Genomic DNA, 13,996 nt, shown 5'->3' on the forward strand with positions numbered 1-13,996 from the left:
ATAACAAAAAAAAAATTCACAAATATTCACAAATTATACAAATATTCTTCATTCAATAATATCCATAAAATACACAAATATTCACAAATTATATAAATAATCTTCTTACAACAATATCCATAAAATACCCAAACATTCTTTTTACATCAAATGCTAGCTAATAGATATCAAAATCAAGGTAAAACATTCTTTTAACACATCAAGGTAGAACCGCACTTCAAATGTAATCTAGCATGCCTTCAGCCCACTAGAACCGTACTTCGTCAATTTCAACTCTGGAGTACTTGAGATTTGTAAACTGTAAAAATACATAAATAATATATTAGTAAACCAAGACCAAAAATCATAGTTGAAAAAGTAGTAAGAGCACCAGGTAACAAGATGACTAATTTGAATGCTTAAATTAGAAGCAAAACTCTGCTTGCACAAAACTCAAATTAGAAGCAAGGAAAAGAGTTGGGTAGAAGGGAAAATGAAACTCTGCTTGCACAAAAACAATCACCTATTCTTTTTCGTCCCACCAGCAAAACTCTGCTTGCATCATGTTCCAGAGAACATTGTACATAAGCGTTGATGCTTGCTCAGGTGAAACAATCCTCTTCCTGCAGAAAGATCCGATAGAAGGACACTTTCTTTTCCGTCCACCTCGTGGCCGTGACTGCCATTGCTCGTCGATTTCTAGGAAGTCACCCTGCAACAAGAAGCTCAAAGCAACTCAGAATTCATGCAAACCTAGATTAAATATTTGTTCAGATTCAAACAAAATTCAAAATTGAATTTGCTAACATTTCAGATCACCATGTCAAGTCTAGTAGATAAATCTTAGACTAAACACTTACTTGAATGTAACTATGCACACCAGATTTTTCATGGTTATCCATGACATGCTTGTAGGGAAATTTCTTCCCACATTTAGAAAATCTACATGCAAATGGACGAAGATTTTGATGGACTGCTCTTATGTGCTATCTGAGATTTGATACCTGCAAGGCACAAAAACTATACTTTATAGTTACTAAATAGAAGATTGATTGCTTATCCAGAAATAAATTAAGTGATGGATATAAGAAGAAAAAAAGGGTGATCTTCCAATAAATTGTCCTTATCAACAAGTGTGCATTTATGCAATTAATAATGAATGTGGTAAAAGGCCATTTGAACATCTATTTTAACTGCCTACACACTCCAAGCCTCTGTTAAAAAAAGCTCAAATTACCTTTGATCTGTTCATATCTGATAATTGTCTTTGCCTAGGTGTTTTAAGCTTCTGTTAAAAAGGCTCAAATTAGACATCTCCATGATCTTTACCTTTGATCCATTCATATTCAATAATTGTCTCCTAGTTCAAGAACTGCTTCTAATACAGGAAAATCAACCTCAATAATAGTTTCAGCATGTCTTAGTCTCTTGCAAAGAGGTTAAGCTTCGAACAATGTCCTAACCAAATTCCTGATGGCGCACAAATTGGGATGCAAACATATTATGGTTTTATTTGGTCATGATTTTAACCTCATCCTATTAATTGAAAAAGTGCTACTAGATTGCCTCCAAATAGTAATTAAGCTTTGACGGCCTGAGAGACAGAAAATCGATAACTACACAAAATTCAGGTCTTACATTTGAAAAGGTGCGTTCACAACCTTCAAAGTTACATTTTGTCCTCTCAGTCACCTCACTTGCTTCATGCATGTGTTCATGTCGTTTAATATTCTTCTTCAGCTGTTTTGTTCCACAAATCACACAATCAACATAAAGGTGAGAAGTTTTGATATGTGCTTTAAGGCATTCTGCATTTGTGAATGTCTTCATACATCCAGGTTCATTGCTAACGACTTCCACATATTCCAATATATAAACAAAATGCTAACATTGAATATATATTCCTTAATTAGCACATAAAACTTTGAACATGCTTTAAATATCTGAGACACAAGTTTCAATATGAAGATGAATTTGACATGCAATCGAGTACCTGATTAGAAATGTAGTAACGGTTTCCAGACAAAACAAGATGAAAACCATACTTGCGTAACATTGGTGGGATGGGAAGCAAATAACAGTAGGAGCAGCTTGCTGCAACGACGAACACCAGAGCAATTTCAGATAGTTATCTAGCCGAGGTGAAAAACCAAACTTATTATTATCTTTGAATTTAGCGCCATCATATCCTTTCTTGACCTATCTCCTTTGTTGGTAAAATTTGGTTAAACTCCAAGTTGTTCTAAGAGGATTGGAGAGAACTGAACAACACCTGAAATTTCTCCCTATTGATGTTCTCCCAGTTAATTAACTCGGCATTCGGTGAAAGAGTGAAAAAGAGACCAATTCCCAGCACAAGCACCAAAACACTACCCTTCATGCAGCCAAAATTACGTGTTAACTTCATCAAAATTGTCTTGCAGTACTTGTCAGCTTCATTGATGGATGCTACTTGGCTGGGGTCTGTGTTTCTTTATAGGGCATCTTCATTCTTTGATAGAGAAAATAAGAAGAAAAAGATTTTGATCAGCAACTAAATTTTGAAAAACACTGTGCAACTAAACCTGACCACATCTAGATACAAGTGCAACAAATAAGTAAATTTATCATATCATGCACACGATAGATGCCAAGGATGGAAATCCAAAAACCGTGAGCTTCGAATGACTGAACTTGGACAAGAAAATTAGAAATATTTGATAGTAGCTATGCTTACTTTAGCCCTCAAATGCTTAAGTGTTACTTTGAGAGTGTCGGGGGAAATTTTGGCCGAGTAATTTCGCCACTCAGTGGAGAGTTTCCGAAGAACAATAATTGTCGCACCAACATTCTCTACATAGAGTTTTTACTTCATGATACAACAGTTAAAGTAGTTAGAAAGGTTTACAAAATAATAAAAGCTATAAATAGCACGTTTGAAGAACAACTCACCCACTGTTTATAGCACTCAGCATTCTGAGTCAAACACCAGATGAACAAATCCGTCGCTTCCTTTGTTAGCTCGGAATTATCTGTATATAAGTTCCATGTTAAGTACAGTCATACTATGAAAACATCAGCCTAGGACACATAATAATGCAATATCTCAATTACACTTTCTTGAATCGCTTGGATGGCAAAAGGCAAAAGCTGTTGTGATGCTTGCTTTGTGGTTTTGGTACCATAACCAGTAAGAGCCAACTCTTTTAGAGTAGGATAAAACGTCTCAAATCTTTCAGTTGTCTGCAGAAAGATATATTAGGAACTCATCGTAAAATTTTATGCAATATGGAGATCTTCCATGGAAATAGGCAAACCTTGACTCGAGCTGTAGAAGCAGGAAAAGTCGCCCGCATGAGTAGATCAAGTACAGCAGGTGGTACTATGCGTTCCCCCTTCCGAACAGCACCATTTAACATAATAGTTTGAGCTTTCGGTCCAGAGAGAATCCTGAAATAAAGCCAGAAAGTAGCTTTTGACTAAAGCAATAAATAGAAACAAAAGGATAAGAGTATCAGCATTGCCTCATGACAAACCTTTCGACCAATTGCAGCACCAAGTCCCTAGACTGTGGGTTCACATTTGATTTTCCACAAACTACAGGAAATAGGAAATATGACCAGATGTACATGCCGACAATCAGATCGGCCGTCCATGTCGCCGCTCCACCGCCTGCCTTGAATGTGCATCGCCTCGTACCCCTCCCCCTCGAACCACCGCTCCCGCTCCAAGTGGCGGCAAAGGGGGAGCCGTTGGAAGGGCGCCGACGAAGGCGAGGTCGTGATTGCCGGAGAGGTAGATCGGGCGCAGAAGGGGAGATAGCGGGAGGGGAGGGATAGGAGGAAGTAAGTCGATTCCCCTTCTGTGTACGAGCTCCTGGATCTTGGTGCTGTTCTATCTTCCTTCGGATTCCCTCACGTTGCCGACCAACCGTGCCATGGTGGTCATGGGCGTCCTCTCGTTGTTCGGATCTTGTCGGCCCCTACCTTAGCCGGGAAGAGCAAAGAGAGGAAGGAGGAGGAGGAAGAGAGGATCGGACGAGGAGGCAGAACGGAACGTCGATCCAGGAAGGGGCGTCGATCGAAGGGGAAGAAGGAAGGGGCGTCGATCGAAGGGGAAGAGGTAGATGAGGCTTGGAGGTTTAGCTTTAGGTTTAGGCTGAGAGAAGGGGTGCGATATTGGTAGGTTTGGAGGGAACTTTGTGAAGTATTGTAAATTTTGGCTGGTGGAAAAATTAAATTATTATTTTTGGTTAATTAACACCGGGTTTTAAAAACCGCTGTTAAAACCGGTGTCTATTAACAAAAAAAAAGGCGCTCATAGACATCGGCTAAAAAATCGATGTCTATGAGTGAAAATCTGCGCTCATAGACACCGGTTTTTAGAAAAACCGGTATAAAATACTCAAAGACATCGGTTTTTGCTTAAAACTGTTGTTGTTCCACCGATGTCTATGAGGGTTTTTCTTGTAGTGCCTAAACCAATTTCATATCATAAATCATTAAGAACATAATAAGCATATTTGGTTTAGGTTCTAAGCTTCCTAGGTCTTTGGACTTGTTAAGGCCGAAAGTTACCATGCCTAGTTCTAGGTTATACACAACATAAAAGCATGTGAACCCTAAACCAATTTCACATCATAAATCATTAAGAACATAATAAGCATGTTTGGTTTAGGTTCTAAGCTCCCTAGGTCTTTTAACTTGGTTATGGCCGAAACTTAGGGGCATGAAAACTAAGTTCTAAACAACATACCAGCATAAGAATATCAAGCTAACTTCATATCATATCATAAGGGAATTCATGAGCATGCTAGATTAAATTTTGAGCTTCTTTGGACCCTAAAATTCATCATGGCCGAAACATAAGGAGACATGTATGAAGATTTCAAGCAACATTCAAACATGATAACCCTAGGTTAGCTTTATATCATATCATAAGAAGTGTCATGAGCATGTTAGAGTAAATTTTAAGCTCTCCTAGGTCTTATTTCTCATCATGGCCGAAGCCCTAAGGTGTAATACATCAAGGTTCCAAACAACATACAAGCATGAAACCCTAAGGAATCTTCATACCTTTTCATAGGGAAAGTCATGAGCATGATAGCTTAAATTTTTTAAACACTTCTAGGTCTTCATTTCTATCATGGCCAAAACCCTAATTCCCTAAGGTGGCATGCATTTAGGTTCCAATCAACATATAAGTGTGAAAACACTAAGTACTCTTCATAACATATTAATAAGCAAGTCATGATCATGGTAAACTAAATTTTTAACCTCTCCTAGTCAATTACTTCTATCATGGCCGAACACTTCATGAGCATGAATTTAGGTTTTAAGCTACATACAAGCATAAGAACACCAAACAAATCTCTTATCATAGGGTACATATCATAAGGACTTAGTAAACATGTTGAGTTTAGGTCTTAAGCCTTCCTAATCTTTTATTCACACTTTGGTCGAAAGTTCAAGAGCATGGATCTAAGTTTTAGGTAAGCATACAAGCATAAAAAAAAACATTAGCTAACTCCTATACTAGGGTACATATCATAAGAACATAGTGAGCATGCTTAGTTAGGTCTCAAACTTCTCTAAATCCTTTATTCAAGTCTTGGCCGAAAGTTTCAAGAAGTGACCTTATGTTTTTAAGCATTCGAACCTCATGGAAAACACATAAATAACTTGTATCACAGGTGAGGGGATACTTACATTCTCTTGCTTGTTTTTCCTAAGGAAGATGGTACCCTTGTGAAGAGGAAGAAGAAACTTCTCCTCCTAGTTCTATCTTTTCTTCTCTTGCTTGTAAGGAGTAGATCTTGAGGACTCCTTCTTGTGAATTAGTTTTCTTAGCAAGAAAAACCTTAGCTTGGATTTTCGGAAATGAGAGAGGGAGAGGTTTAGGTCTCGGTGGAGGAGGAAGAAAGAAAAAGAAGGAGGAGGAAGAAGTAGCCAAACTTTCTCTCCTTTCTCTTCTCATTCTTATTTATTCTTAATGAGGATGAAGCATGTCCCAATTCATCCCTTCACTCCTCTACTCTCTCACCCTCTTAATTTCCACGAAAATAGAGAAAAAGAAGGAAGAAAGACAACTTGTCTTTTGCTTGCTTCTTTTCTTAACCAAGAGAAAGAGAGGAAAGCCACTTGTCTTTCTCTTGTTCCCTTATTTAATCATACTTTTTATCTTTATTTATAATTTCTATTCCTTGCTATTCATGTGTCATTCATGATTCTAGTGGTTATTATACTCTAATTTAACTTTATCATTTATGGGAGGTTCAAGGTTCAAACCTTAACCTCTCTTTCTTTTTATTTCTTTTTAGTTCTATTTCCATTTCCCTTTTATTCTAAAAGAAAAAATACCCATAGGTATAGCTTATTATTTCGTGGGTGTTACAGTACCCCATACCTCATAGAAAGTTCATCCTCGAACTTAAAATAGCTCCGGATATCTTCGTTTCATATCGTCTTCTCGTTACCAAGTGGCTTCTTCGAACCGTTGATTTTGCCACAGGACCTTTACTAGGGGTACCTCTTTGTTCCTTAGTCTTTTGATATATCGATCTAATATCTGAACCGGTTGGCTCTCATAACTTAGGTCCTCTTGCACTTGTACTGTCTGTGGTTCGATCACTTGGTCCATACTCGGAATACATTTCTTTAGCATCGAAACGTGTAACACGTTGTGGATGGCCGACATCTCCTGAGGCAGCTCTATTTCGCAAGCTACCTTGCCAATTCTTTTCTGAACTTGATATGGTCCCACATAACGCGGGCTTAGATTTCCCTTCTTACCAAACCTCATTACTCCTTTCATAGGAGCTACCTTGAGGAATACTGAGTCTCCAACACTGAATTCCAATGGCCTTCGTCGCTTATTCGCGTAATTCTTCTGTCGACTTTGAGCAGTTTCTATTCTTTGGCGGATGTTCTGTATAGGACGGGTGGTGTTTTCGATGAACTCTGTTTGAAATCCCATCTCCTTCTTTTCACCGCCTTCATACCAACATATAGGAGATCGACATTTCCTCCCGTATAAAGCCTCGTAGGGCGCCATTCCAATAGTAGCTTGGTAACTATTGTTGTAGGCGAATTCTGCTAAGCATAAATATCGGCACCAGCTCCCTTTGAAGTCTAAGGCGCAAGCTCGTAACATGTCTTCTAGTACTTGGTTCACCCTTTCTGTTTGTCCGTCGATTTGCGGGTGGAAGGCAGTACTAAATAATAGCTTCGTGCCAAGAGCCTTCTGAACACATTCCCAAAAATGTGAAATAAAGTGACCATCTCTGTCAGAAATGATGGTCTTAGGAATCCCATGTAATCTAATAATTTCCTTGACATATAATTGAGCCAGTTGCTCAATTGAATAAGTCATCTTGATTGCTAGGAAATGGGCAGATTTGGTTAATCTGTCCACAATTACCCATATAGCGTCATGGTCGTTCGTTGTCTTAGGTAATCCTGAAATAAAGTCCATAGAGATATCTTCCCATTTCCATTCTGGAATTTGGATTAGATGCAGTAATCCTCCAGGCCTCTGGTGCTCTGCTTTAACCATCTGGATGCTTGGGTAACGAGTTTGCTTCCCCAATACATCATCAAACAGCGTAAGTGCTATAGTCAGGGTAGAGAGTTGTCCGGTCACATCTTCGGCCCCGTAGCACCAATTTTCCCTGAGTTCCCCAATGAACTCGAATATCGGTTCAGCTTCAGGTCGGAAAACCACTTTCCTTTGACGAAACTCGATCGAAGCGCCGTACTTGCTTAGGAAATCCGTGCCCAATATACTGTCATAATCTTGCATATCAAGCACTATCAGATCACAGTAGAGTTCTCTGCCTGCGATTATGATGGGTGCGGCCCGCAACATATGAGTAGATGGCATTACTTCTCCTGAAGGCAGGGTTGTTAAGAATTTTCCATTTAAGGCTTGTGGTGGTATCTCTAACTTATCCATGAAGGGCGTAGAGACAATCGAGTGTGTCGCCCCAGTATCAAATAACACATTAGCATACTGACTGAAAATAGGCAGCTGACCTGTGACAACTGTAGAAGCACTCGCCACATCATCTTTGTTAAGAGAGAAAACCATGGCATTCGTCCTAGTTGGTGGGGCTTCCAATCTTCCTTGGCTAATCGGAGTTCCTTCGATGGCAGCTTGCATTAGGTGTAGCTGTGAGGGGGCACTCCTATTCTGGTTATGCTGCTGGGCTGGTGTCTGGAACTAGATAGGGCAGTCTCTGGCCATATATCCTTCCCGTCCACAATTGTAACACTTTCTCGTAAACTTGTGGCATACCCCGGAATGTTGTTTCCCACAAGTAGTACACTGAGGGTACTTAGGTTACTTATTCATTGGTCTTCCTTTAGTGTTGTTCCATTACTTTCTTTTTCCATTAGGGTTTCCTTTCCAGCTTGCTCTGGTACCTTGAGGTTTCTGTCCTTCTGTCTGTGCCCGATTCTTACTCTCGTTCATCGCCTTCTTATAATGTTCAGTGATCAGGGCACTGCTGACCAGTTCTTCTGTAGTCTGCGGTCTATTAATTCCGCCGGCCACATTCAAAGCTATCTCGGGTCGGAGCATTTTCAGCATCAGCCTGATCGTTTCTCTTTCTGTGCTGACCAACTCTGGGCAGAGGCGTGCGAGACGGTTGAAGCGCTTCACTGCTTCGTTAACTGATAAGTCACCTTGCCGAAACTCGGTGAACTCGTCATAATGCTGGTTTGTTATTCGCATATAGAAGAATTCCTCGAAGAACTCTATTTCGAAATCCGTCCAGTTCATCTGATTAACCTGTCTCTTGATCTTAACTCGTTCCCACCACATTCTTGCGTCTCTAGAGAAGCAAAATGATACGCACTTGATCTTTTCTGGTACAGGCCAGTCTAGCAGTTCCACTATACTTTCCACTGTCTTGAACCATGCCTGGGCGTCCCATGGCTCACAAGTACCCGAGAAGTTCACCGGCTTCAGCCTTAGCCACTATATCAAGTAAGTCACCTGTTGGACCACTGGGGCAGGGGCTACCGGTGGTACTGGTGCAGCTATTGGTATGACAGGCAATGCATTCGGATTTGCTGGTGGGGTGACAGGATTTCCTTGCTGACCCATCAAAGCAGTGATTACTTGTTGTTGTTCTGTGATCTGGCGCTGGAGGTCTAGTGGAGGCATTGTCTCCTCGGTCTTGTTACCATGTCTCTAGCCATATCTATTTTCATAAATAACAATAAGGCTAGCATAAGTCTAGAGTCATCCCTACTTATATTCGTGCACATTAACATCGCTTATTATAGATAAAGGAAATCCCTATCGGTCATACTTAGGTTCATGCAAACTAAAAAAAAAACATTTCTTTTCATGCATAAATAGAATAGCGTAAGTACAGAAATTCTTACTTGGAGCGGCAGGATGAGGGCTTGATATGTGTGTAGTGGGAAGGCTATCCTGGCTCTGATACCAACTTGTAACGCTCCGCCCCTCCTGCTAGTAGGGTGGGGGGGGGAGGGGGGGTTACGTACTTACGAGGGGAACATACATGCATATTAAAATTTCTTTCTAAAGTAAAACAGCGGAAGTATCATGAAGTCATGCGGAACATCAACATCAATAAACTTAGTTCATGTCAACATAACATAAAATAAGCATAAGCAGGTCTTTTCTTTTTCTTAGCCGAGCCACCACCACACATATCTCTTGCCTCTCCTGCGGCTCCCCTAGTTTATCCATTCTTTGCCTTTATCTGGGGTACAAGGAAAGTAAGCTATAAGCACACAGGCTTAGTAAGATCCTTTCCTACTCACAAAAACGTATTTCATATCATAATCACATAAGCATATAACAATGAAGACATAATCATTTAAACATCGTATCATGTAAACAGAGCATCATCACATATCATATCATTAAGTAACATCATGCTATATCATATCATAAATAAAAGAGCATCATGTCATATAAATCATAAGAGCATATCACATCATAAAGAAATATCATGATATATCATATCATAAATAAAAGAGTATCATGTCATACAAATCATAAGAGCATATCACATCATAAAGAAATATCATGATATATCATATCATAAATAAAAGAGCATCATGTCCTATAAATCATAAGAGCATATCACATCATAAAGAAATATCATGATATATCATATCATAAATAAAAAAGTATCATGTCATACAAATCATAAGGGCATATCATATCGTAGGTATCATGTCATACAAATCATAAGGGCATATCATATCATAACTTATTATATCATGCAAGATGTCTTTTAAAACATGTGTCATGTCATGTGCAAGATGTCTTAAAACATATCATATAATACTTGCACATAATATCATCATGAGGGCCTGGCTTGTACCACATACATACATAAATGCGCGCAAACCCTAGGACAGGGTAGCTAGCCCCGAACCTACTAGGGAACTAGGTCCGTACTACGACCGTCGACCTAGGGGCATACTAAGGAGCCCATCCCTTTTTTACTAGACCCATTCATAGTCCGTCGGCCTAGGGGCGCTTATGGAGCCCACCCTTGGTACAAGCCATATAAAGTAAAATAACATGTCATAGTTACTTATCATATCATGAAGAGTGCTCTTAGTCCCAAGTAATAGGGAAGCAACTCTTAGGTCTTTACTTGTCATGTCATAAAGAGTGCTCTTAGTCCCGCTTAATAGGGAAGCAACTCTTAGGCCTTTACTTGTCATGTCATAAAGAGTGCTCTTAGTCTCGCTTAATAGGGAAGCAACTCTTAGGCCTTTACTTATTATATCATAAAGCATGCATACTTGAGCTAAATCACATCATAAGATTCATCATAATGCATGATTCATAAACATATATAAATGAGCATATTACTTGTCATATCATAAAGCAGTCATACATGAGCATAAATCACATCATAAGATTCATCATAATGCATGATTCATAAACATACAATGAGCATATTGCTTGTCATATCATCAGTATACATACTTGAGCATAAATCACATCATAAAAGTTATTATCATTCATGGTTCATAAGCATACATAAGTGAGCATATAGTGCATCATAGGAAGCATAATCATGGATGGAAAACCTTAACTAGCATCTCTTCATTCATATCGTAGCATGTGAAACACCTAGTAAAATCATAATTGGGTCTCTAACCCTAATTCCATGTAGTGGCCGAAAGTTCCAAGCCTAGCCCTAGGTTTTAAACAACATAAAATCATGTGAACCCTAAACCAATTTCATATCATAAATCATTAAGAACATAATAAGCATATTTGGTTTAGGTTCTAAGCTTCCTAGGTCCTTGGTCTTGTTATGACCGAAAGATACCATGCCTAGTTCTAGGTTATACACAACATAAAAGCATGTGAACCCTAAACCAATTTCACATCATAAATCATTAAGAACATAATAAGCATATTTGGTTTAGGTTCTAAGCTCCCTAGGTCTTTTAACTTGGTTATGGCCGAAACTTAGGGGCATGAAAACTAAGTTCTAAACAACATACTAGCATAAGAATATCAAGCTAACTTCATATCATATCATAAGGGAATTCATGAGCATGCTTGATTAAATTTTTAGCTTCTTTGGACCCTAAAATTCATCATGGCCGAAACATAAGGAGACATGTATCTAGATTTCAAGCAACATTCAAACATGATAACCCTAGGTTAGCTTTATATCATATCATAAGAAGAGTCATGAGCATGTTAGAGTAAATTTTAAGCTCTCCTAGGTCTTAATTCTCATCATGGTCGAAGCCCTAAGGTGTAATACATCAAGGTTCCAAACAACATACAAGCATGAAACCCTAAGAAATCTTCCTACCTTTTCATAAGGAAAGTCATGAGCATGATAGCTTAAATTTTTAAACACTCCTAGGTCTTCATTTCTATCATGGCCGAAACCCTAATTCCCTAAGGTGGCATGCATTTAGGTTCCAATCAACATACAAGTGTGAAGACACTAAGTACTCTTCATAACATATTAATAAGCAAGTCATGATCATGGTAAACTAAATTTTTAACCTCTCCTAGTCAATTACTTCTATCATGGACGAACACTTCATGAGCATGAATTTAGGATTTAAGCTACATACAAGCATAAGAACACCAAACAAATCTCTTATCATAGGGTACATATCATAAGGACTTAGTAAACATGTTGAGTTTAGGTCTTAAGCCTTCCTAATCTTTTATTCACACTTTGGCCGAAAGTTCAAGAGCATGGATCTATGTTTTAGGTAAGCATATAAGCATAAAAAAACATTAACTAACTCCTATACTAGGGTACATATCATAAGAACACAGTGAGCATGCTTAGTTAGGTCTCAAACTTCTCTAAATCTTTTATTCAAGTCTTAGCCGAAAGTTTCAAGAAGTGACCTTAAGTTTTTAAGCATTCTAACCTCATGGAAAACACATAAACAACTTGTACCACAGGTGAGGGGATACTTACATCCTCTTTCTTGTTTTTCCTAAGGAAGATGGTACCCTTGTGAAGAGGAAGAAGAAACTTCTCCTCCTAGTTCTCTCTTTTCTTCTCTTGCTTGTAAGGAGTAGATCTTGAGGACTCCTTCTTGTGAATTAGTTTTATTAGCAAGAAAAACCTTAGCTTGGATTTTCGGAAATGAGAGAGGGAGAGGTTTAGGTCTCGGTGGAGGAGGAAGAAAGAAAAAGGAGGAGGAAGAAGAAGGAGGAAGAAGTAGCCAAACTTTCTCCCCTTTCTCTTCTCATTCTTATTTATTCTTAATGAGGATGAAACAAGTCCCAATTCATCCCTTCACTCCTCTACTCTCTCACCCTCTTAATTCCCATGAAAATAGAGAAAAGAAGGAAGAAAGGCAACTTGTCTTTTGCTTGCTTCTTTTCTTAACCAAGAGAAAGAGGAGGAAATCCACTTGTCTTTCTGTTGTTCCCTTATTTAATCATACTCTTTATCTTTATCTATAATTTCTATTCCTTGCTATTCATGTGTCATTCATGATTCTAGTGGTTATTATACACTAATTTAACTTTATCATTTGTGGGAGGTTCAAGGTTCAAACCTTAACCTCTCTTTCTTTTTATTTCTTTTTAGTTCTATTTCCATTTCCCTTTTATTCTAAAAGAAAAATACTCATAGGTATAGCTTATTATTTCGTGGGTGTTACTATACCCCATACCTCATATAAAGTTCGTCCTCGAACTTAGAATAGCGACATCACGCGGCACGGTCTTCCTGCTGAGTGCATCAGCCACTTTGTTCGCTTTTCCGGGATGATAAAAGATCTCGTAGTCATAGTCCTTAACTAACTCGAGTCATCTATGTTGTCTCATATTCAGGTCTTTCTGGGTGAAGAAATATTTCAGACTCTGGTGATCGGTATAAATATTACGCCGGACTCCATATAAATAATGTCTCCATATTTTGAGAGCAAAGACCACGGCTGCTAGTTCCAGGTCATGAGTGGGGTAATTCTTTTCATGCTCTTTGAGTTTTCTAGAGGCGTAGGCAATGACCTTGCAGTCCTGCATGAGTGTAGCTCTAAGTCCTAATTTGGAAGCATCGCTGTACATGTCGTAGCCTTTGTTATTTTCCGGAAGAGTAAGGATTGGAGCACTGGTCAGTCTCATTTTTAATTCCGTGAAACTCTTCTCACATTCATCCGTCCATTCATACTTTTTGTTCTTCTTGGTGAGAACTATCATAGGGGCTGCAATTTTAGAGAAGTCCTCTATAAACTTCCGGTAGTAGCCTGCTAGCCCGAGAAAACTTCTGATTTCACTAACATTCTTTGGCCTGTTCCAGTTACTTATAGCTTCGATCTTGTTTGGATCTACCATTACTCCGTCCTTTTAGATGACATGACCCAGGAATGATACTCGATCGAGCCAAAACTCACATTTGGAGAACTTTGCATATAGTTGTTTCTCTCGATGAACCTGTAGTACGATATTCAGGTGTTCAGCATGCTCTTCTTGGGTTCTCGAATAGATGAGAATATCGTCAATGAAGACGATGACAAATTTGTCGAGATATGCCGAAAATACCCGA

The 13,996-nt window shown here is 38.8% G+C and overlaps 1 protein-coding gene and 1 pseudogene across 1 annotated transcript in view; both read right to left on the reverse strand.

Moving 5' to 3' along the window:
• Positions 1-502: 502 nt before the first annotated feature.
• LOC122033862 lies at positions 503-2,359 on the reverse strand (annotated as a pseudogene).
• Positions 2,360-2,862: 503 nt separating this feature from the next.
• Positions 2,863-13,996, reverse strand: part of LOC122033863 — a 79,911-nt gene continuing 68,777 nt past the window's right edge. Inside the window, exons 7-10 of the mRNA XM_042593019.1 lie at positions 3,495-3,555; positions 3,276-3,408; positions 3,075-3,201; positions 2,863-2,990 (exon numbers count right to left, since the gene is read on the reverse strand). Coding sequence (XP_042448953.1) covers positions 2,863-2,990; positions 3,075-3,201; positions 3,276-3,408; positions 3,495-3,555 — 449 coding nt within the window. The remainder of the gene's footprint in view (positions 2,991-3,074; positions 3,202-3,275; positions 3,409-3,494; positions 3,556-13,996) is intronic.

Source organism: Zingiber officinale, chromosome 11B, assembly GCF_018446385.1.
Source record: "Zingiber officinale cultivar Zhangliang chromosome 11B, Zo_v1.1, whole genome shotgun sequence".
Lineage (NCBI taxonomy): Eukaryota > Viridiplantae > Streptophyta > Magnoliopsida > Zingiberales > Zingiberaceae > Zingiber > Zingiber officinale.